Source organism: Lissotriton vulgaris, chromosome 1_1 (assembly GCF_964263255.1).
Source record: "Lissotriton vulgaris chromosome 1_1, aLisVul1.2, whole genome shotgun sequence".
NCBI classification, from domain to species: Eukaryota; Metazoa; Chordata; class Amphibia; order Caudata; family Salamandridae; genus Lissotriton; species Lissotriton vulgaris.
The window spans coordinates 2,137,641,886-2,137,667,601 of NC_141685.1; the positions used below are offsets into that span (position 1 = coordinate 2,137,641,886).

General features: G+C 44.3%; 1 protein-coding gene across 6 annotated transcripts in view; it reads right to left on the reverse strand.

Annotated features, from left to right (window-relative positions):
- Nucleotides 1–25,716, reverse strand: part of PACSIN2 (protein kinase C and casein kinase substrate in neurons 2) — a 524,922-nt gene that overhangs the window by 31,214 nt on the left and 467,992 nt on the right. For 3 of the 6 annotated variants that reach the window (XM_086922135.1, XM_086922153.1, XM_086922143.1), the window contains exon 9: nucleotides 18,822–18,860. The exons of the other annotated variants lie outside the window; for them this stretch is intronic. In XM_086922135.1, the coding sequence (XP_086778261.1) occupies nucleotides 18,822–18,860 (39 nt within the window). The remainder of the gene's footprint in view (nucleotides 1–18,821; nucleotides 18,861–25,716) is intronic. 6 annotated transcript variants of the gene reach the window in all.

The following is a 25,716-nucleotide window of genomic DNA, read 5'->3' on the forward strand; positions in this document are numbered from 1 at the left end:
TATTCTTCCAACTAATATAATGTGGCCAGTTTTAAATCTAAGATTAGGTTCTTAAATGAGCACAGTAAAATAACAAGCACTGGCGTTGCCAATAGGTCTCGCAGTAGGAAAGTTGGAGCTATTGGTTTTGTAAATGACATTTAATGACACATTTTTTTATTAATGTGTTGGTTTTGAAAAAAGCTAAATTAATAGCTTTGTCATTTACAATGCCAATACTTTTAACATTTGCAAATGTGACACCTGTAGCATTTGTAATGCAACATGTTTTATATCTACGTGACTTAGATGTATTGATATTACAAATAACAATGGCTTTTTATTTTTTTAAATAATTAATACTTAAAAAAAAGTTATTGTAATTTATAATGGCAATAGCTTAAACTTTTGTAAATAACTTTTGTGAAGATTTTGTTCAGTTTATTTTATTGTGACGAAAATACAAGAAAAGTAGTGAAATATTAACATCTTTTTGTGACATTTGTAATAAAGCTTGAAACATTGAGAACATATTTGAACCAGTTGTTGTTGAATGGTTGCACTGACTGATGCTGTGGTGGCGCTGAGTGATGTTGTGGTGGCGACAAGTGATGCTGCGGCGTTCAGTGATGCTGTGGTAGCGCATAGTGATGTTGTGGTGCCCCCGAGTGATGCAGTGGTGGTGCGATAGATAGAGTGAGGACGATAGATAGATAAATAGAGTGTGGGCGATAGATAAATAGAGTGTGGGCGATAGGTAGAGTGAGGGCGATAGGTAGAGTGAGGGCGATAGATAAATAGAGTGTGGGCGATAGGCAGATAGAGTGAGGGCGATAGGTAGAGTGTGGGCGATAGGCAGATAGAGTGAGGGCGATAGGTAGAGTGAGGGCGATAGGTAGAGTGAGGGCGATAGGTAGAGTGAGGGCGATAGGTAGAGTGAGGGCGATAGGTAGAGTGAGGGCGATAGGTAGAGTGAGGGCGATAGGTAGAGTGAGGGCGATAGGTAGAGTGAGGGCGATAGGTAGAGTGAGGGCGATAGGTAGAGTGAGGGCGATAGGTAGAGTGAGGGCGATAGGTAGAGTGAGGGCGATAGGTAGAGTGAGGGCGATAGGTAGAGTGAGGGCGATAGGTAGAGTGAGGGCGATAGGTAGAGTGAGGGTGATAGAGTGAGGGCGATAGATAGATAGAGTGAGGGCGATAGATAGATGTGTGTGGTTGTGTGTGTGGTTGGATGTGGTTGTGTGTGTTGTATGTGTGGTTGTATGCGTGTGTGTGGTTGGGTGTGGTTGTGTGTGTGGTTGTGTGTGGTTGGGTTGTGTGGTTGGGTTGTGTGGTTGGGAGTGTATGGTTGTGTGTATGGTTGTGTGTGTGGTTGGGTGTGGTGTGTGTGGTTGGTTGTGGTTTTGTGTGTGTGGTTGTGTGTGTGTGTGTGGTTGTATGTGTGTGGCTGTGTGTGGTTGTGTGTGGTTGTGTGTGGGGTTGTGGTTGTGTGTGTGTGTAGTTGTATGTGTGTGTGTGCATGGTTGTATGTATGTGTGTGCGGTTAGAGAAGGATGTATGTGGAAGAGAACAACATATTAACACAGGAGAAGAGAACAGGGAGTTAGAGAAGGAGGCGGGGTGAAAGAGAACAGCAGATGAGCACAGGAAAAAGGGTCTATCAGCTATTTATGCTGGCAGGAAATAGAGGACCAACTGTCTAGTACTACAAAGGGACCCTGGGGAAGTAATTTAATTTTATCTATTAAGGTTTTAGGCATACAAGAAGCCTGGGGAGCGGGAAAAGCATCTTTTAAACAAGCCCTAAGATCTGCAGCGCAAATGTAATAAAATCTAACAGATAACAAGTGTTAACCAATGACTAAGGTAATAAATGCGCAGCAGAGAGGCCATCTTTAATTCAGACAGTTGTTCAAGTGCATACGTGAAATAGTTGCAAAGTTCAAACATTGGAAGTTGGACTTCCTTCATTTTGGTGCGTTTTTTTTCTTTGAAAATGAGTTTTTTCCTCGTTGATCGCATTCCTGGATCACATTACTTTGGTGGTCCGAAGTGTGATTGATGTTCTGTAAACAGTTCTTATCCCTGGCTCCAGGGTCCCTGTTAAGGGCTTTATCTGCTCGCGAGATGACGTTCAAAGGCCCGCGCCGGCCCTTCATCTCCTCCCCGGTACAAAGAGCCCCATTGTACATTGTGCCGCCTCGTGGGGTGATGCAGTCTTTCCTGATGCATAACTCTCTTTACTACATTATCTTTTTTTGTCGGTCGCCCGTTTCTTCTTTGACATATATAACTTTGTACATAACGTACGTTTGATTTATCAGATCGCGTTATGTCCGCTGAGAAACTTCTCATCAGTACCGGAAGCCGCCTTGCTGCTACTCGGAGACAACTTCTGACGGATATGCTTAGATTCATCCATATTTGGCATTTTCATTAATAATTTCAAGAAGCGTGTGTAGTACTTAGGTTTCTTTCCTCTCTAGAAATGTCTAAGTGTTGTGCAGAAGTTAAAAAAAACACATCAAAGTTGAAGAACAATGGGCATGTGTGTGTCTGAGAGAAGTGTGCTCAGACAGCTTCAAGAATGTTCTGAGAAGTTTTATTGTCAGGTGCAGAGAAAGGAGCCGGCCCTGTGTAGTGGCCGCTCCTGGTGACGTCTGAGGGCTCTCGTTAAAGGAGGGGGCATACACGGTCTGCCTGTAATGTTGACTGCGGCCTTTGTTTTGCAAGGACGCATCGCTGGCTCTTAAGTGTGGGCTTTATTTGCAGATGTCGGGAGCCCTTTGGTGCCTGAGGGGGTGTGAGCCGCAGGGGTCAGTGAGATTACCCTCCTCTCACGTGCCTGTCAAAGGTGGGCCTGGGGGGGCTTGGGGGGCATTCACTGGGAACACTTTCACAGGCTGTGGGAATGGCCAAGGAGGGGCGGGAGGGGCAACAGACACCCTCGTGCCCAGCTGGAGCAGGGGGACTCTCTCTGCAGCGACCAGCGAACAGAGCGGAGGCGAAGATGTGGGGTCTGAAATCCACTAAATATCCTCGGAGAAGTAGTGCCCTATCTTCAATCAATTAATTGGTATATGCATGAATAACCTGACAGGACGTCGTCGTGAAAAGCACGTGTCCAGCTTCACCGCCATATTGATTTTATTAAATGGTGTTCATGATGAGCTGCCAATCGTCTGCTCTAATACACAAACACAGCCCGTGCAATCGGATATAACCGGATATGTAGCAACAGTGAAAACCTGGCTAAAATGAGGAGCAAAAGGACACAGCAAAAGGAAAAGAAGGGAAATCAAAATAGGGACAAAGTAAGATTGTGCTGCGGAAACAAAGAACAGAGCAGCAGGGTGTCAAAAAGAGAAGGTAGAGAAAGTAAGGATGGGACTTGACGGAATGATAAAAAATAAATAGAAAAAACAAGCGAGAAGATGAGCGGCCGGGAAACTGAAAGTACGGTCGGCCAGCCATAAATAATTAGGGGAGGAGAAGCCGCACAGCACACGCTGGGAGAAGCCCTTTGATGTGCTGTGCGGCCGTGAAAAAATGCAATTAGGAGGGAGGGAGGGAGGCTGATGCGCGTGCTTGTTTGGTCACGTGATTCACGTGAACCCAAAGAAAACCGCCCGCACGAAACCCTTGGCTTCACGAGTTTTTTGAGCACTTGAATTCTCGCTCCGCTCAATGCGCTTGCGCGCATTGATAGGTCGCGAGACCTTAAAGAACCCAGAACAAGGTGAAAGTACCTTTATCTGTCTTTGATTTCATTGAAGGTTACTGTTGGAACCTGATTGCTTGCACAATCCAGACAGTTTTGTTATTTTTTTTATACCCACTGAGTTGAGCGCTCATGCTAATTAATCTGATGTTGAACAGGGTTCTGTTGATTCACAAATACATCACCCTCTTTCTTTGTCTCATCAAACACACTCAATAAACCAGCATTTGTAATGCAATAGATCTCGCATTTGGGGGAGTTTAAGCTATTAGCCCTGTAAATGACAATGCCTTTTATTTATGTTTTAAAAACCAAAACATAAATATTAGGCATTGTCATTTATAATGCCAATAGCTCAAACTCACGTAAATGCAAGCCCTATTGCATTGCAAATGCTTGTTAATTAATGTATACTGAAGTAATAAACAACTGTTGTGATCCTCTCTAAATTAGACAAACAGCACCACAATGTGGCAGACTGTCATAAGTGCCAGTGTAAAGAGATTTGTTAGGTTTATCTACATGGCTGGTAATAATCATGGACACTGGAATTATGAGACAGATTTTTTAATAGTATTACTTCATTATTTTGTCATTTTTAAACTTGGTAACGCTGTCCTTGCCTTGGTTGCACCTCATTAGTATCTGTTTAACACCAAGACATAGCAATAAGCAATAGAAAGGCGACCGGTCCAGTTTTGAAAAGGGCTTTCCTGCGTGGAAACACCTGTTGCTGCTTATTAGTACCTTTTAAACCGTTTGAGCTAGAAACAATTATTTGTTTTCTTAAAATCTGACGATTATGCGCCAGATGATGGATTATGTGGTAAATGCAGCATATCTATGAATATTCGAAAATTGCTGCAGCGGCACTGTTGCATAATTCCAGTAGCCCTGGCAATAATAGAAGAATACAGGTGCCTCTCGAAAATGTATGTGTAAAAATAATTTGTTTCTCTATGGTTATGTGGAGCAAACATACATAAATCATAAATACAATAGTGCTGTATAAAGTTAAATGAATACATATTCTGGAGAAAGATTCTGATCAAACAGTCTTCCAAGTATGGATACAGTGGGCAGCACAGCATGGCAGGCCTCTTCCACCAATTTGTTGACTATACGGGCGGCCAGCCTGAGGCCTCAGCAAAGTACTCCATCATTATAATGAACTCTTATCACTTCTGAACTTGAAAACTGCCTACGCAGCGGTTTGATGTGGATGGTGAAATAAAGATCCTTCATATTAATGAATCAAATCACATTACACATGCTGCACAGTCAATAGTAAACTGTGCTTAGGTCACCATCATATGGTCACCGTTGTGAACCCTATGGGGAGAAAACTAACAAGGTGGAGCTCTAGAATAGGGAACTGATAGCCATCAACTTGATCACCGCAAAAAAGCAGGAATAGAATATTTGACTGGATCACTCCTTCTGGGCCCAGCTCTATGGTACCCAATCTAGAACCTCTGCACTGCAGGGAAAAATGAATGTAAGCAATACAGGAGAAAATGAGTGAAAGGTGGGAGAGGAAGCCAGCATGCCTACTGTTGGGGACATTTTCATATATTCACAAATATGTACTATTCCCAGAGACGTTTTAAGGCATGGGCAATAGCTCAGGGCCCCACATTCCAAGGGGCCTCGTGGTAAAGTAACTTTTCTCTTTATCTAACTCACCTCTGTCTATTTCCATCTCTCTACCTCTCTTCCTACCTCCTAGTCTTTTTATTTTTCCCCAGCTGCATTTTGAAGATTTTTAGGGGCCTGGTAAGACATATTTCAAATGTTTTGTATAAAGATAGTTTCTGAAAGTTTCATCGTGTGGCTTCAATTAGCAGAAAATGGGCAGTACATTTCGAAGCTGTTATGAACAGGGTGACCCAAAATATGTATTGACCCTTTAAATTCTAAAGACAACACTATATTCTCTCAATGTCAGAGTATCCAAACTCAACTGCAAATTTAAGACAGGGACTGCATGATCAATATAAGAAAAGATTTGTGTGGTCAAATGCTCTTCCACTGTACTCCTTAAACAAAAGTCATGTGAATAAAGTATGAAGGACAGCCCAGACCGTGGTGGTGAGAAACAAGAATTAGAAGTCCATGCTTTGATTTCAAACTTGTTTATTGATTTTTTTTTAGGATATGACCATAAAAGAGAATCAATCATAGTTGAAGTATTAGTATGCAAGTTCGACCTATTAATATTCTTGAACAGTTAGTAAATAAATAGAGAGGGAGAAATAGAGAACGGGAAAGTGAGGGTGTGCAAGGGCAGGAGGAGGTAAGGAGGAGGGTGGTAGGCTGGCCTATTCACACAAGAGATTTTGATCAGTGTTGGTGTGGGAGTGTATGTAGTATGTTTACTCTTCCTAGTTTGCATAAGATCTCTACTAACAATGCCCCCAGGTATTTACAAAATCTTGTACATCCCTACCGCCCATCTCGAACTCTTCGATCAGCCACGGCTAACCACTTTGTGATTCCAAAAATCAGGCTGACACGAATGGGCGGCAAATCATTTTCATATCTTGGACCCTCACTTTGGAACACTCTTTCGTTGACACTTCGGAATGAAATCAATTACATGAAATTCAGAAACGCCTTAAAAACCTGGCTGTTTAACATCTTAAGACCTGAATCAATCAAATCACTGGATCATGAGCGCCGGGAAACCCTTTGTTGGGTAGCTGTTGCCCTATACAAATGAACTAAATAAATAAAAACTTTTGCTGCTTGTGGTGTTATCTGGAGTATCAGCTGGGAATTTCTCTGTAAAATGTATGCATCATGGTGCTTTTATATATTTTTTAGATCAAGATCTAATTTGGACCACAGGTGCCATGAGGTTTTAGTTCTTAAAATGTTCCTAATCCATATATTATTATGGAAGCTTCTTAAGAAGCACACCCAGGTCCACCCTGTATGGTAGGATATGTTGTAGCTTTTCCAATCACAGTGGATTGTTTTGATTGGTGTTAATAGTATTTCTAGTACAAGCAGTTTGGTTACATTGTTGGTTGGAGGGGGAAGTGACCATACAAGGTCCTAGTTCAAGGATAAATGGGTATGTCAGTTGTTTGAAAAATATTTTTCTGCAATTCAAGTCAATCAATCAACTCAGATTTATAAAGCCCAGCTACTGACCCGCAAGGGTATCCAGGCGCTAGGTACTCGCTGACTACATACAAAGAGCCAGGTCTTAAGTCTCTTTCTAAATTCCAGAATAGAGGAAGTTGTTTTGAGGTGAAGGGGAAGGTCATTCCAGGACTTGGCAGCAAGTTAGGAGAATGACAATCCTCCAAAGTAGTTATGGCGGATGTGGGGAGTGCGGGCAAGGGAGGGGAGCGCAGGTGTCTGTAGGGTTGGTGGAAGGTCAGGCAGAGGTTGATTTATGTTGGTCCCTGGTCATGGAGGGCCTTGTAGGCATGTGTAAGCATCCTGAATTGGCATCTTCTCTGGATCGGTAGCCAGTGGAGGTTGTGGGGGTGATGTGGTTCCATTTGGGGAGGCCGAGGATGAATCTGGCAGCCAAGTTCTGAATCATCTGGAGTCCTGCGTAGAGCGCATTGCCGTAGCCCAGCTGGCGGATAACTAGGGCTTAAGTAACAATTTTCCTGGTGCTGACATGTAACCATTCGTAGATTTTATGGAGAATGCGGATGGTGGGAAAGCAGATGGAAGAGACTGTGTTAATGTGGCATTTCATGGTGAATTTGCTGATGCCAAGGCTGCAGGCGTGTTCTGTCAGAGGGCCACCTGGTGTCATTCCACAGAGGTGTTGTTCCCAAAAAGTCAACACTTCTTGTCCATGTTAAGCGTCAGGCAGCTGATCTTCATCCAGTTGGCGACAATCGTCATGCAGTTCTGTTAACTTGGTCCTAGTGATGAGGAAGAGGGTGAGGGGTGTGTTGTCTGCATAGGATATGATGTTAAGGCCATTGTGTCTGACGATATTGGCCAGGGGAATCTTGTTAGTGTTAAACAGGGTGGGGCTGAACCTTGAGGGATGCCGCAGATGGTGCTCGTGGGTACCGAGGTGAAGGGTGGGATGCAGATTTTCTGGGTTTTTTCCTGTTAGGAAGGATGCAATCCACTTGGCTGCATTTCCCTGGCACCCAATGTGTTAGAGTCTCTTGATGAGTGTGTGTTGGAATACGGTGTTGAGCGTTGCGGAGAGTTTGAGCTGGTCAAGGAGGGTTCTGATGTCATCGGTGACAGCGATCAGGGCGGTCTCAGTGCTATGGTCGGTGCAGAAAACTGGATTAGGAGGTGTCCAGCAGGCTGTTCCAGCAAATATCTGATTTTAAAAGCCTGTTTTTGGGTGTTTGTCCGGAGTACAAAAGGCCCTGTGGATAATCCAGAATTTGCATTGGGTTAAAAGAGGTGCTACCTTGGATTTGGATATATGTTTCTGTACATTTGTCCATGGCAAGACTGCTGTGGTGTCGGGGGGCTTTAACCTGTTGCACAAGTCTTTCTGCTTTTTTGCATATTCCAGCTGGTATTAGTTTTGTTGGTATTCATGAGTTTATATTTTCTTAAGGCTATACGGCTTAATATGCTGAGGCATCTGATTAGAGTATTTAAATTGTGTGGGATTTAGTTAAGGCCGATTTATTTTTTAAGAATTTGTAGAACTCTATGCTTGGTAGGTTAAGTTTGTGCAATGAGGCAAAGCTCGTGATATTGTCAGTCGGCCTATATTTTTGACGTATACAATTCCTTTCCACATCTAATCCATCCAGATGATTGTTTTACTGTCTACTTAAATTAGCAGTTTGTTCCAAAGACAGGCATTGGTTGATCCTTGTAGTTCACTGGTAGATACTGTATCAATGTACTCAGTGCCCTTATAAAGTCTTTCAATATGTTAGAGGAGTGATCAACTTAAGTGCTCCGAAGGAAGCGAGGCAGCTGGAATTGAAGGTTTTTCAATTTGGGTCCTTACTGGAGCAGGTACTGTGGGAGCATCCTGTAGCCCATGTGAAGCTTATATTATTAAGAAAGCCATTTAGAATTTGAAAAGGGTTGGAAGGCTACAGCAGTTTTGTGTTTTAATAATACTTATTTTATGCATTGGGATTCTGGCTTTTTTCTTTTGCCATATACATTTAGTAATATTCCTTTCAAGTGTTTTACAGACATTTTGGGATAATAGCATGGGAAACATGCTTGTGATGAAACTGACTTGTGAGTCAATCATCATTTTAACACTTTCTAATCTAACACACCAGGTAATAAATTGGGTTGACCATGTACCTAGCTATTTTGCCAATATGATTTCTCAACAGAGCAGGGAGCAGATAAAAAAACTGGCTTGTGCCCATTGAATTACAACTATTCCAGATATAAATCTTCTTGAAGTAATGCTGGAATAGGAGACCATTCTTTGGAAGGATTCGGCACTGGTCCATGTGAGGGCCACTAATGAACTGGAACCCATTTTGGGATTAGCAGACCTTAATGTCACAGTTGACTGCCATATTACTGGGGCATTTCACTGAACCCCGATATAGCCTTTTGGGCTTCAAAATCTTGAGAAACTGCCACCAGGATAGGTGGATGCTGTGTAAGATATAGCACCGCTCCATGATCCAAATGGTTCAGAGAGTTAACAAGCTGTTTGAAGCTGGGGGCCTGAGGATCTTCTCACATCAACTGGATGTGTTTCAGTCCAGCATAGACCTAGTCTTTCCTGCAAAAAAACACTTAACAGAGGACCAGCAAACATGCATTGTTGCGGTCTCAACAGTACCCAAATATTTTGCAGATCATAGAAGCATTCTTGGTAGTGGTTATCGTTTTAAAAGCCTGTGCCCATCAACAATAACATTTTGCTGTAAAAGGTGAGCAGAGCTTGCCTGGACCCAAGGTGGCTGTGCAGCCCGATAGCTCAGTGGAGCCATCGCAATATACTCTCATAATCCGACACTTGTGCGGATATTCTTGACCTGCTTTCCCAGCTCGTCAGACCCAGAAGATATTGAGAACCTGCTGCGTTGTTTGGGGTGCTCTACGCCCGCTCCTGAGCTGTGCAACGTGGGTCGGCGACTGCGCTCCTGTCTCAGGCCGCAGTCTCTGGTCTGGAGTGCGGAGGAGCTGGAGACTCTGAGGCGCGCGTACAAAGGCACTGCTGGCTGGCCGACCCCTCTCCATACCCATCGCGGATTGATGCGGGCTCTCGGCATCCCCTTGCGGCCCTGCAACAGACCACGGTGAGGAGCGACACGCTTCCGGGTGGCGCGGCCTTGCACGCGGGGTCCGTTGCTGCCGCTTATGGTGGACTGGCACCTAGGTGAGCTCGTCGGTGCTTGGGGTGGTTACCCGCACCTACAGGTGCTGGCCCCTAGCTGTGGCCCCCCAGGACGGCAGAGGAAGTGAAAGAGATGGCCGTGGACCCCATTTTGCGTGCACCGCCAGCGCTGCGGCGTGATCCAAGTTGGGTCCCCCTTCTTCATGGCCCACGCTCGACGGAAGGAAGTGGTAGTGTCCTCTGCTTCGGACCAACAGATAATTGGTACATAAGAGTAGCGCAGTAAGCGCGGTTAGTTGGACACGCCGGAGACTCCAGCGCACAACTTGTGAAGCCAATCCGATGCAGGGTAGGAAACTGGGCTGATTTCCTGGCCCATGCGGAGTCCTGCAACTCCTATGCCCCCCAAGCAGTGGGGCCTCCCTTCTGACACCTGTTCCTGCCCTCGGTGGCAGGCAGGTCCTGAGTGCAGATTAAGTGACACCAGCTTCATCAATTCGCCGGCTAACCTCAGATTTTGGCACCACCAAGTATGCTTTATTGAGTCACTGGATATACTGTGGTACTCTCTAGGTGCGAGTCCTTCGTGAGACGACGGGAGTGCTGCTGGGACCTCTTTCTGTAAATCAAAGCTAAAAACCTCTTGGCTGGTGCTCCATAACGTATAGCTGTGACTATATCGCTGCTCCATTGCGAGGAACAGCTTTCCTAACCGGCACGAGTAAGCAAAGTTATTGCGGCTACTGGTATCCCGGCCATCATGGGTAGAGTGGACAAATCGCAACCTAAGCTTATCTTTGACCAGCAAAAGTCAAGAGGGAGGGAAGAAGTCCTTGACGAAGGGGACCATGCGCACGACACACCGCAAACCACGCCAGTTGCAGGTATCCGCAGCCTACTAGAAGCTATGAAAATGAACTTGCATAACAGCCTCTCGGTCCTGGGAAACAATTTGGACTCCCTAGAATAGATAGAATGACATAACGGATGGATAAGCAGATGGATCACGGAGGTCATAGAAGCGCAGACTGACCTAGACTCGGAATAGAAGCAAATGGGGAAGGCGTTGCAGGCCATGCACGACAAGGCAGAAGAACTGGAAGCGCGGTCCTGATGCAGCAATCTCCGCATCCTGGACCTGCCAGAGACAACTCAGGTCAGAACATGGAACTCTTCATTGAAAAACTCCTGGTAGCATTGCTGGGAAGCAAGACTTTCTCCCCCATGTTCGCGGTGGAACGTGCACACCGCTCCCGGGGGCCGCGCCCAGTCCCTGGTGCGCCCCTGCAGGCCATCATCGCCAAATTGTTGAACTACAGAGATAGAGACACAGCATTAAAAGTTGCTAGAGAGAAACAAAATCTGCAGCATGAGGGGTCGACGATGTCATTGTTTCCGGACTTCACAACCTGTGTGCAGGAGGCACGCCGACAATTCCCACCACTGAAAAGGCAACTATGGGACCAGAACGTGAACTGTCATGTTATACTCAGCAAGACTCTGTGTTAACTGTCAGGGTAAATCGCAGATTTTCACGGACCTCAAGACGCTGCAAAAAGCCCTAAGGGAATGGTCCAGGGACAAGCGAGCAGAATCGGGACAGAGCACCTCGGAAGGAGAGACAGGAGGCTGTCTTGACGAACAGAACTAAGAACTAAGCTGCGAACTATGCAGCTAAGATGGTGGTTGGTGAGAATCATCGAGAGAGTCCAATAATATTGACTGGGAATAGGATACTGGTGGTTGGCTCTATTTGCAGTGGTGGGGAAGGTTATATTGTACTTTTTGGGGGCTAGTCCCAGGTATTACACGCATAATGTACCAAAACACAGCACATGGGCCTTAGCTACCTGGGATGGGTTCTGAAAGGGACGGGGCCGATGCAGTGTTATCGTTGTACAATGCACCGCAAATATGCATGAACAGATGGCTGTGGGAGCTCGTTGCTTAATCTAGCTAGATTCTTACAAACTTCTGATCTGGCAACCACGGCATATGCGTGTATCACACTATTGGGGATTGGTTCGGATTGTTTTTTTATTTTATGTTGGGGGGGGGGGGGGGGGGGGGGGGGGAATGGTCCATGCGTGCACTTTTGGTGGATGCATGCCATGGGTGGGGGTGGGGGGGTGGGGGGGGGGGGGGGGGGGAGGGAGATGTTACAGAGACCAAAGCAGACTGATTTTCAATGTATTGTTGGGATTGCTCTCACACGCAGTGGCAGCAGGCCACAACAAACAGTCACACAAGTCCACATGGAGATGACATTATGCATTACTCCCCGAGTTCCGTTCATTACTTAGATGCCTATACAATCGCGCAAGTTAAAAATCCTAACCTGGAATGTCAGGTGTCTTAATGACCATAGGAAACTGCGAAAAGTTATAGCCTTCCTCACTAGGCGTGGCATAGATCTGGCTCTCCTTCAGGAATCTTACTTGTCCCTGCACAATGCCCTCTTACAACGTGGGGGGTTTCGGAGTAACATACATGCTGCACGGTTTACTTTGCATGCACGAGTACTGACATGGGTGAATCCTAGATCCGATCTTCGACTGTAAGCACTAGAGACAGACCCTGAGGGGCGTTTTGCTATCTAGCGTTGCAGCTGTGTAGTGTAGTTCCTATATTCCCAATAGGCTCTGCGCATTGGAATAATATATCCTATAGATTAGACGTAGGACTGGGGTCTACTAGGTCTCTATCGGATATACTAGACTTAATTGTGAGTGCCAGCTAGCTCAGAGGTCACTAGAAACGTTCTGGAGTTCACAAGAAGGGATTTAGTTTCTGACAACCGCATAAACATGACAACTTTATTTCCCCAAGATAAAACTGATCTTCAGAGTCGTGGAAACAATAGATAGATATTTCACTCAGTCAATCGTGCATGCTTCGTTTCACCAGAGGTGCAGAGAAATAGAGAGACGGGCGTTTTCAATAAAAGGATTTATTGAACAGTCTTCTTTCTCAAGCACAAGAAATGAACTGTTACAATCATAAAACTGGTTGCAAAATATAATGCATACAGTAAAAAGAGTAGAATAAAATAATACTGTAAGAGCATTGTATGGTTCCTAAACCATAGATAAATACATACATAAATAACAAAGGCTAAAAAGTACTCAACTGGTGCTTCTAAAATACGCCTACACCGATGTACTTAACCAAAGCTTAGTACGAGGGAAGAAGTAAGTGAGGTGTAGCATAAATTTTGTATTCTTTGCCAAGAATCTGTCCAAGATTTCTCTTAGGGTCTAATCAGCTCTGTACCTTGATTTGGAATGAAAAAGGTCAGGCTTAGGACTCGATTTTCTGAAGTCCCTAGCTGCTCTAGCCGAGTTTTCCAAGAAATCGTTGTAGATTTTCGGAACTAGTGGAAGTAGCCCTGCCGTATTTGGACTGCATGAGCTATGTCTAAATATGGTTATGATTTCCATGCCTATATAAGGATATGGTGATTTATACCTATATAAGGGCATGAATCAGGAAAATTACAATAGGGTCCTAAAATGGTATACAACAGCGGGAAGGGTTTGGGTTGACTATCATTAACACTTATGGCCCTAATTTTGATAACCCTGCTTTTTTCACAAAATTACTGGAGAGCATATGCCAGCATGGCGCAGGTGCTTTTCTCTCAGGAGGGGATTTCAATTGTGTATTGGACCCCACTGTAGACAGATCAGGTGGCCTGCCCAGACGCCCAACAGCCGCCTGCCGGTCCATACAATCAATTATTACCCAATTGAATCTGTGCGATGTGTGGCGCTCCCGCTCACAGGGCCCGGGAGGTTACACCCACTATTCAGCCTATTATAATCTTCACACTAGGATTGACAACTTATGTATTTCGAGGGATTGGTTTACAAGGATTCGTGATTGTGCAGTCCTTCCCCACACACTCTCGGACCACGCTCCAATACAGATTGACTTGGACACCCCACAGACAGTCAAACTGCCCTTCACTTGGAGATTTCCCCTGTATTCCTTATTAGACCTCGTATTTAAGGCGGAATTGGCCGAAAATATTTGATACTAATGTTGGATCAGTAGACTCTTTCGCCACGGTGTGGGAAACCTTCAAGGTGTACATTCGTGGCATTGCCATGGCCAAGCACTCTGGTGTTCTCCGTACTATCGACAGCGCCTATCGGACCTCGAATCTGACTCAGCCAACCTAGAGCACCAATTATTAATGGGGCAGGCGAAGGTACCAATCAAGAATTACATTGCACTCTGGAAGAGTATAACATAACGGCAGACACTGAACTGCGACACATGGGCAAATACGTGACGGCTCGCATATATGGTTATGGGGGATCGCCCGGGGTCAGTACTAGCTTCCCTGCTCAAAACCAGACGGGAAAAATCCAACGTGTCCACGTTGCTGAGGGTAAACCCCTAACGGATCCTCTTGATTCAAGCAATACTTTGCAACCCTCTAAAGCTCGGAGGACGGGTGTGACGACAAAGCGATATTGGATTACCTCACTCATATTAAATTGCCCTGGCTGTTAAATGGTCACAGTGAATATCTCATGTGTTCACTAGAAGCAGAAGAAATAACTGCTGCCCTGGCTGGAATTAAATCTAATAGTGCTCCCGGGATAATTCACGAAGCATGTGATGACAAGAATGGGGCTAGGGAGTGTCTTTTTGCAAATGATGGGTGTACTTTACAACTCCCCTACAGCCAGAATAAAAATTGGTGACTTGGTCACTGACCCAATCTTTAGCATCAGAGGCACAAGACAGGGGTGCCCACTCTCCCCATTGTTATATACCTTGATCGCCGAGCCCCTTGCATGTGCGATGCGGGAATATCATAGTCACAGGGGCATACGATTTCCGACATACAATTTGATCGTATCCATGTATGCGGATGATACCGTACTATATGTCAGAAACCCAGAGCAGAATGTGTCGACGGTGCTGCGCAAAGTTATCCTGTTTGGGACTCGGTCAGGCCTCAAGGTCAAATGGAATAAATCACCAATTTTTCAGCTTATGGCAGAGACAGTCCAATTCACTCCTGACTACACCCTGATTTGGACAACAGACCCAGTTAGGTATTTGGGAATCAAAGTACATACTGCCACAGAGGTGGTATTTAAAGAAAACTAAGGGACAGCAATATCCAAACTTGAAGATGATGTGGATAAGTGGACACAGTTATTCAATAACATCCCTATCGTCCTCCCGAGTTCTTTCTTTCGGATGCTAACATCTCTGATGGTGCAGTTAGCCCGGGCTGGGAAACACGCTGGAGTCAAGTGGGAGATACTCCCACTCCCATGTAGCCTGGGGGGACTGGCTGCCATGGATCTGGACCTTTATTATAGAGCAGCGCAGAGTGCTCATGCCCATTACTGGATACATGGCCCTGCAGATGCTCCACATTACAGGATAGATAAGGTGGTGGCTGCCCGACTGAACTCTCTGCGTTTCTGTTTAGGACTCATGATTGTAGAATGGGGATACTTGACACCGTTAATGCGACGACGACACGCCTGGCATCACCTTTTGAAACTACAAGCTGGTGCAATATTGTATTCCCCCGCAACACCGCTTGCCTGGTGTGACTGGTTGCCTCATTGCAGGGATAAAGGAGTAGTTAGGGCTCTGAATGCTATCAACATACACACGATAGGGGAGTTGTTTGATTAAGTTAAAGCTATTTCATGGCAGGACGTTAGCCTAGAGGGACAAATGACAACTACACTGACGCAGTTTCAATTTCACAGGGTGAGACACTCACTGAGAGACTTACTGGGTCCTGATTTAGAAGAACCACCTGAAGTTGTTCCACTTACATATGTGATTAAAGCTTCCTCATCGGTGCGTATTGTCTCAAGAATGTATACAATAGCGCAGGGCTATAGAGCCAATCACTATACCAAGGCCCAGCTAGCTTAGCAGACGGATCTGTATCGAGCAATTGACAACAAAACTTGGAAGTATTGCTGCGAGAATATGAAGCGTATCTCGTCAGGTGGGCGTCACAGTTTAATACACTTCAAATTATTAAATCGAGTACATTATACTCCAGAGAGACTCTACAGATATGGGTTACGTGACTCGGCGGAATGTGAACGCTGTGGATCGGACCCGGCAGATCTTTATCACCTGGCCTGGCTATGTCCTAGGATAGCGACCTTCTTGAAATAGATTTTTAAAACACTTGGCAAAGACATTGATTCTCCACTTGATCCAGGCCCTATGCTCGCCCTATTGGGTATTCCAAGCATTTGCCCTAGGGGATACGGCGTTTAGTAGACATGGGGCTTCTTATGGCACAACGAAGGGTAGCGATTTGCTGGTCCCGAGGCCCGACCCCCACCCTGAAGGGATGGACGCACGATATGACATATGGTAGCACACACACTGAACAGTATAGTGAGTTATTACTGCCCCGTAATAGACCAACACATTTCTAGGGGCTTTACCAAACGTATTTACTTACCAAGACAAACGACGCAGATTGTGCCAATACCCCTGAATCATAACCCATCTGTACTAAATGCTAGAACTCTGGCGCAGGGTGGGAATGTGTATGGGACCTGGCTTCGGGGTCCGCTGTTGATACTGCTGATTCAGTTGAAGATATAGGGGGGCCAACATTGAGATGTAATGTAAGGAAAATGCTACTTTCCCGTATTTATTTATAAAATTTTATATAGCGCGGACTAGATGCACCGAGTGCTTAGGTGTCGGAGCAATGGTCGGCGTGGTTGAGGAAGATGGCTTCTTTTTCGGTGTCGGTATGGGATCGGCACCGGGAATAGGCTGAATCGAGCTCGAGCCGCCTGAAGGCTTAATAGGCTTCTTTCTGAGCCCGAAGGCAGGGTGTGGGAAGCAGTCTCGGTGTGCACCCGGGCCCGAAGGTGAGGGTGTGACCGAAGCCTTTTTTGAGGGTGTCGAGGAAGGGTGGGGTCGACGGTCTTATTTACCACCCTTGAGCTGGATTGATGTCCTCGACGTCTGATTCTTCGGCATCAGAGGAGCTGGCACTTTCTTTGGCCTGCTGGTGTTCTGGCACGTCCACGCCATCTGCAAAGATGTTGTCGGGAATCGACGCTGACGAGCGAGCCATTGTTCTTCGAGCTAGTCGGTCCCGAATCGTCTTTTTGGAGCAGAAAGAGGCACAGGCGGAACAGTCTTTGGCCTCGTGCTCTGGCGAGAGGCAAAGGTTACACATCTCATGTAGATCGGTGTGGGAAAACTTCGACCCACTTTGAGGACACTTCTTGAATGGCGTCCTTTCCATGAGCCAGAGAGTAAGGTCTAGGTAGGCCCGAAGGCCTTCGTCGACGACCGGAATCGAAGACTTCGAAGTGGTGAAGAATTGCATTGATGTGGAGCACGATCGAAACAATACCGTCGAACTAGGTGAGGATTGCGCGCCAAAGCAAATCGGTTCCAAACCAGAGCGCAGGAAACACATCCGAGCCCGATGGCGGAAAAAAACAATCTGAGGATGGAGCCGATGTCCATGCGCAGTACGGTCCAGAGGAGGAGTCACCCATCTCGTGACTTCCAAAGAACTTTTCAGGACAAAAACAAACTGCAAACAGCCAGGCCATACACCAGGTGGCGATCTATGCACAGTGTGCAATCTGCAGCTCATATGCCTCGAACATTCTTTTTGCTGCGTTTTGTTTAGTGATTATAATTGATACGCTGCATCCTAGGCTGCTGTAACTGTGGCAAACTGTAACTGATACCTGAAACTGCAAGAATGCTATGTCTCTGTTTTATTTTGTATTTCAATAAAACTTTAATTTAAAAAAATGTAGTAAAAAAAAGAAAGGTTAAAATATTACTTATGAACAAATTTCTGCTCTAGGTCTCACAATTTGACTTAGTATCTACACTCATGAGTATTATTCGAATGTTGGATCATGTATATTGTCATGTCGGCTTGGTCCTATGGTCCTCATTGTGTGAGCATACACAGTCTGTACCTCTCTTGGTTATGCTTTTGTTTGCTTTTCTGGTTCTTCCTTCCGATCACCTGTAAAGTGCTCTGATACCCTCACGGGTCATGTTTGTGCTATATAAAACGTTATAAATAAATAAATAGTGAAGGATTCCTGTCCCCTAGAGGAATTCCTTGCCAATATTTTAGTTTTATTTAGTTCAGATCAATCGATAGGAACCTTGATGCTTTAGTGGGATAAAAATAGGCAAAGCCTCTCTTAAAAAGTTTTGCTGTAACAAGAGATCATTTGACGCAAGCTAAAAAAGACATGCACCTCTATAGGCAAGCGTGGGAGAAATGGACAAATCAGTCTCCCACCACCAAATCACTTGCCTTGCCAAATAATAGATCCAGGCAATAAGACGGAAGATAAGATCTACTAGAATGATCAGTCTTCCCATTCCCCTATATGGGCAAAGGAAAAGAGAGACTAGGTCAATCTAGCAATTCTCATATACTGTCAACTTCTATGGAACTATCCTTGGAAGTGGTTTGAGTTTAAAAGTGGGCAAACACTAATGTGCAGTCTAAATCAATATTAATACACATTGTAACTTATTTCTAATTAGCACAAATGATTCTGTATTTATAATTATTTAATTAGTAGTACTTTGAATACAAAGCATGAATCAGTTTGTGAACATTACTGATTTACTAGTGTTTGAAATAGAAAATCAAAAGAATTATGCTTCACTTTGGATCATTATCTTAAATAAATTATATATATTGGAATTTTCCTTGATTAGAAAAAAGTTGTAGTCCCTCCACCCTGCCTCATTAAGAGGTTAGATTAAGGATAGTAAAGGGAATTTTCTCAACCAAATTAATTACAAAATGGATTTCAGATTCAAAGTGGTACAACCCCTTACCTTTTTCTAAGAAAACTGGCCTTTTTCCTTTTTGTGGAACTTAAGAAGAATAAAAAATGTATTACATGTATTTTGTAAAGTTTTCGCAGTTCACCATAGAAACATTACGGAAATTATTTTAGATGGCAGGTAAACATCCGGGGGTTATTTAAGTTGTTTAACTAGCATCAAATTCTATACTGACTTTGTTTATACTCTTCAACTTACACATGAACACTATTGAAGATGATCTGTCCACTAATATTTAACAAGGAGAACCGGGTATTCCTGCATTTTCAACTGACAACTCACAGAATCTTAGCAAATCACTTCTTATTTCCGTATACAGTCAAATACCTACTTACATATATAGCACAAATGTTTCCCATTGGCCCCTCATAACAATTAATGAACCCTTCAAACTAGTATTTATTATATTTAAAACAATTGTACAACTCAAAGGAAAAACAAACACTATGCATTTCACCAGAAGGATGAGACATACGTGGATACATCTTGATTGAATTACACAGTTTCATTCATCAGTGCATTTCAGTTCATTATACCCATGCTTTATACATAGCATTAAAAACAAGACGTACTTTGAACATGGCTCCTCTTCTAGTTAGTTGCCCATATTCGTCTCAACGTCTTATTACTAAAGAACTACAAACTCTTCAGTTGGCAAGAAGTTCACTGGAAACTTAATTTCTGGGCAAGCACTCACAGCAAGAAGATCATTCTCATTACCTCGGTTTTATGCCTTGGTCACAATTCAGACCATGGTGCAATGGGAACAATGCTCACAGCTGGCGAGAGGATGTATCGCAGATTGCAGTGGAAGGAGTTTAATGTCTGATAAGCTAAATAATCTTTGTTTACATTCTCTGTTTCCGAATCCTACTCAGTGAAACAAGATCACAGACCATAAAATATATTTCCTAGGTGAACCCTTGTTGGATCAATAGAAAACTGGAAGCAGTATGCAACCATACCAAATGAAGCGTCAACCCAACTGCTCATGAAATAAGAATCCAAAGGTTGTGCTTAAAAAATACCTTGGTACTGGTGAATCTAAGAAGAAGTGTCTAACCGGTTGCAGTTAATATCAGCATAAAAAGTGAATCATCCAGGAGGCATAAGATTAGTAGGTGGTACCTACAGTGCCAAACCTTCCCCTACGCAAACTGTTAATGAGGTTGTCACTCCGGTACAGACTCATCATTTGATAGTAGAAAGGAGCTACAATACGTACACTCACTGCTTTAGTTTTAAATAGGAATGCAGCCCAAGTTTTAACAGATCCATTAGAACTTCTCAGCCAGAACACCAGGTATACCATATAGTACCCAGATGCATAATTAATTGTTTTTTTTTTATATTCCTCAGCTGAAATGATCGAATGTTTACCTAACCACCTGGTGTGCAGCATCATAGCTAATAATTAAGCTGAAGAAAAGACAGGCTTGAAACACGACTGCTCGCACAATGTTGAGTTGTTTGAAAATACATGAGGTTCGAGAATGTCCATGAAGAAAATGTGCTCTTCCACAGATAAGCTTATATGCTCTTAATTTTTCACTAACCCCCGGTCAAAATATCAAGTAGCTTATTTTTCATGTATAAACTTGAAAGATTTCAACCACTCTCAAACTATATAATCTAAACTAGGTATTTTCGCCAATGGTTCAAACGTCCTTGACAAACTCCTTGATTATATTGTACTTAAGATTGGAAATGCCCTTTGAGGATTTACAGCAACTAAATGAGAGCACATTGTTTGCCAATTTCTAACATTTGTTTAGTTTTAAATCTGTTTACTAGCAGATTCATCATGCAAATAAAGGTTACACTTAAAGATCACATTAAACCAACACCTCTCTAAAGGTCCTGCCAAGGAAGTTCAGTGGGTACCTACAGTCTCAGTTGGTATAGTTCTTTTCGGTGATTGATTTCAAAGTAAGTATTAGACCAGTATGTGGATAAAAACTAGTATCTCGCTCTCCCTGGCTTAGCTGAAATATTAGGCTAAGGACAGTGGAGAAACAATTAAAATCAAAATAGTAAACACTTAAACAAGAAGTGATCCCCAATAAAAGAGACATTCTCAATGTCCATAGACCTTATATGTGCACAAATGTCCTACTTTCCTGGTGTGTCATAGACCACTTGGTTCACCTTGGCTCACCATCTAGATTCTGCAGAAAGGCACTTGCCGCAAGCACTCGGGTGAAAAGCTGCTTTCCTCCATGCTCCACCTTATTTATTTATTTATTTATTTATCTTGTATAGCGCAAACAGCTACCCAACAAAGGGTTTCCCGGCGCTGTGATTCAGTGTTGAGTAATCGGACGACTGACTTAGATGTTGAATAGCCAGGTTTTTAAGGCTTTTCTGAATTTGATGTAATTAGCCTCTGAGCGCAGAACTTGTGGCATGGAATTCCACAAGGAGGGACCGAGGTAGGCAAAGAATTTGCCTCCCATGCGTGATAGTTTTATTCTGTGAACAACAAATTTATTAGCTGTTGCAGATCTCAGCGTCCTAGATGGAAGGTAACATTGTACAAGATTTTGTAGGTATTTAGGGGCTTTGTTTGTTGAGATTTTGTGCATGAAGCATAAAGATTTGAATTTGATTCTGTTCTCAATTTTTAACCAGTGCAACTCACGTATGAGTTTGGTGGTGGGCGCGTGGATAGGAATTTTACCTAACAGTCTCGCAGCTGCATTCTGCACAGTTTGGAGTTTGCGGACTGTAGCTTTGTTGGACCCCAAGTATAACGCATTAGGTAAGTCTAACCTTGATGTTATTAGGGCGTTAATGACAGTTTTTTTAGTATGATCCGGTAGCATCCAACAGATTTTCTTTAGCCACTTCAGGATGACAAAGCAGGTGGCTGATGTTTTAATAGCTTGCTGGTGCATACTGAGTGTGTCATTGACAACAAAGCCTAGGTTCCGGGCCTGGTTGGTTGGGGTTGGAGGGGGGCCCATTTCAGAGGGCCAGTGCTGGGGTCCCCAGAGTTCTATATTTCTTCCCAAAATAATAAGTTCGGTTTTTTCACCGTTTAATTTCAGGAATTTTTTTGCATCCATCCAGCAATTTTCGTTAATCCTAAACTTAATGTGGAGGGATTATTGTTGCCAGATGGTGGAAGGGAAAAAAGAAGCTGAGAATCATCAGCATAAGAGAACATTATTAAGCCGGTCTCCTCAACTATTTTTGCGAGTGGGCTCATGTATAAATTAAAAAGTAGTGGACTTAAAATTGAGCCTTGTGGGACTCCGTGTTTGAAGGTGTGGGTATCAGAACAAGCAGAATTGGAAAAGACTTGAAATGTTCTGTTTTCAAGTAAGGATTTAATCCAATTTAAGGCAGGGCCACAGATGCCAAGAGAGTGAAGAGTTTTTAATAGTACCGCATGTGAAACAGTGTCAAATGCGGCACTGAGGTCAAGAAGCACCAGTGCCACTGTTTCACCCTTATCTATCATCGAACGGATGTTTTCTGTCACACCTAATAGGGTGGTCTCCGTTGAGAAACCAGCCTGGAAGCCAGACTGATGGGGAGGTAACAGGTCATGTGTGCATTGGATAAGACCACTGATGCTTGCCAGCCATGCAGAGCAACTCTGCTTTCCTAGCCACTATGGTAAAATTCAGGTCTGGGAACACCAAGCATTTCCCACCCATCATCACAAGCTGCTCTGCAATAATACTTGCAAAATCCTGTCCTTCAACTCTGCAGGTCGCACTACCACTGATGTAGATCCAGGTTTCTTAAATTGAGTCTGTAAGTGTCCAAGATTAACCCATATGCTTCCTCCTTCTGAGCATTCAAGCGTCCAGATAGCACCGGTCCAAAACGCTCTTTGAGGTCGCTAGGTGCGAAGGATGACAATGTGGTAATAAGCGTCCAGGATGGTCATGAAGTTGCCTTGGTGAGACAATGGAATAACAACGTTGTAGGGTTGTCATATGGAAGTGTTCCAGTAGTATGTACCTGTTAAGGGGCCTGAGATCGAGGACTGGCCTGAGTGAGCCATCTAAGTATAAGCAGTAAACCCCTGTTCCTTGGTATTCTAAATGCATTTGTTCTAAGGCCAGTTTGAGGCGAAGCACCTGAACCTTTTCCTGAAGGAAGTGGAGTTACTCTGGGTTAGGGTGTGTGTGGGTAGTTGAGAGCAGTTCTAGACAATAATCATGTTCTATTATTGCCAGGAACCTTTGTCTAAGAAGATGTCCTTCCACAGTGGAAGAAATTGTGTAGTCTCCCATCAACAGGTGCTGTGCGATTCGGTTGAGGGGCAGGGTTTGTCAGTTTTAGTCATAGAGACTCCTTTGTCAAGAGCTTCTCTACCTCAACCCTTGTTGGATTTATAGCCCATGAAAGATCCTAGTGAGTAGCCTCTACCCACTTGATGGTAGATCTGCTGCTAGCTCTTATATGATTGAGTATGGTCAGGAGAGGTGGTCTTGAACCCCCCTCTGTGCTGAACCTTGAGATGGCCATCCTGGTGAATTAAGTCCACCAGGGAGTTGTTGGATGGGCTCATCCATCCTATTCCACTGAGCCCTTTCATACTTTGCAAGAAGGCTGCCAAAACTGGCAATGAGCCAGTGTGTAGCTTCCAGACTCCTATCCTTTAGCTGCTGTGTTTATGCACTAGCTCTTTATCAGGTGGCAGGACATCTGCTGTGGCTTGCGCAGAGGGCAGCTAATGACAGTGTGCACCATCAGTCATGGTCCCTGATGTACACAGGTTCGGATGGAGAAGGCTTAAACATCTTCTCTAAATGGGATGTAACTACTCTGCATACCCTTTAGCATGGGATGAAAATGTATAGAACACTCACTCCGATTAAGAGAGCGTTCTGAAGGAAGGAGAGGGGGTTCATGTCTGCTGCGCTATGTGATGGCATCATCATGGGGAAGCCTTGACAGGCACATGCTCTAAATCTAGATTCCCTGGTGGGTTAATATTCCCCCACAGGTCATCCCTAGGCTGAGGGTGGTGAGGATCATCGTGTGAAGGACTGTATGGGCTCCCCTGCTCTGAATAGGAGTGTGGTGACCACTGAGACCAATCCAGTGGAGATGAAGGAGGGAAAGGAGGATGAGGAGAAGGTGGAAGAATTGGTGAATGAGGCAGAGATGAGGGTGGCGTATGAGGTGTTGGGGAGAAAAAAAATTGGAGAGCTAGTAGTCATGTCCTTATACCTTGTTTGAGTTGGTAAAGTCTCTGGAGGAGGTTCTTCCTCATATGGGAGTCTCCTCTTCCCTGGCAAGGGACCTTGGCAGTACTTTTTCCTGTTCAAATGTGAATTAACAGCCTTTCCTTCAGTTTCTCGCGAATTGGCCTGAGTTCCGAGTTATCAGAGCCGGTCGTTGAAGGAAGTTTTAACACCAGAGGTTTTTTTTGCGCCGAAGCAGGTGTAGATGGTGCCTTTGGCCTCGAAGGATGATGTTTGTCAGCGCCTAAAGGCTTTTTCTGATCCAAAGGCTGATGGGGGATCCTATGGTCTTTAGAGGATCCTGTTTCAGCTTTGATGCCTTCCATGTGTGCTGGTTAGAGCCCAAAAGGGGTGGGGGGCCTGAGGGTGGCTGTTGCTTATGCACAGGGCTGGAAGTCCTTTCTCCCTGTTGAGAGTTGTGCTATGGTTCCGGGTGCAGTCTCTTATGAGACTTCCAGTATGTGCCTGGGCATCAACCAAGCTCACTCGCATAGGAGTGGTCCTCATAATAGGCCCAAACTCAGCTGCAGTGGATGGAGCCCCTTGCTCTTCCTCCTTATCATCCGCATCTGATGCAACGGAGTCAATGACTTCTGGGCTGGTCGGAGGGAACATACAAAGTCTTGCACTTAGGGAGTCTGCTTACCTGAAAATATTCAGGCTTCTTCAGCCACTTGTCTCTGCATCCTAATGTCGGCCCATTGCTGATACCGAAGACTCTTTTTACACCAAAGGATGAGATATAAAGCATACTCAGCTTCCTTATGCCCTGGGAAGAGGCAAAGCTTGCATTCGCTATGGAGGTCACCCGAGGTATATTTATCATTGCAACAAGAGCAATTTCTTAAGATGGTCTGTTTCAACTCCTACAGCACTTGGGCATTCATTGACTTCGAAGATGGAAGACCAATAGCACAGGGCCTGGAAGGGCACCTGAGGGTTAGGGACCCGAAGTTATGAGACGGTCTTCTAAAGAGAAACTATCAAAATGGATACTGTGACAGCCTTTCTCGGTATTGGGAGTAAACAGAAAACCAAAAGGACCCGAAGCATAAAAGCAGCCTGAATCAAATGTAGGATCCCCGTCAGTCCACGTCTGAACCAGATGGCGGAGAAAAACAATCTAAACAATTGACTGAGTACTCATGCGCATTATCGGCTAAGGGAGGAGTCACACACGACCTTGTATTTGAAAAACCTCTTAGAACAAAAACAACTTGCAAAGTTCCAGTCCAACACTGTTGGCAGGAGTATGTAGATCATGTGCATCTACAGCCACACATGCTAAAAATTGTGGTTTATTTTGTTCCGAGAACACCACCTACTATCATTTCAAATGATGTTACACAGAAGCAACATTGTCATTCCTATGTGCTGAAGGATGCTGCAAAGTGCAATGGTCCTACCTGTTGAAACCAATATTTGCTTTTGCTTCTATATACGTGGAATATGAAAGACTTTAATGTTAACTCTACGACATTAATGTTAAGTTTGCTCACCTCCTTTGACCACAGATTATGGTTGCAATGTTTTCCAGACCCACCCCCTGAAACAAAATACTGTAGGATTGTTACTACAACTAACTGATAAAGAGGATTTGAAATCTGAAGGGAGCAGGCAAAGGTTGTCAATGTGAATGGATGGCACTTCTATAAGTAGTGCTCAATGTCTGGTGTGTA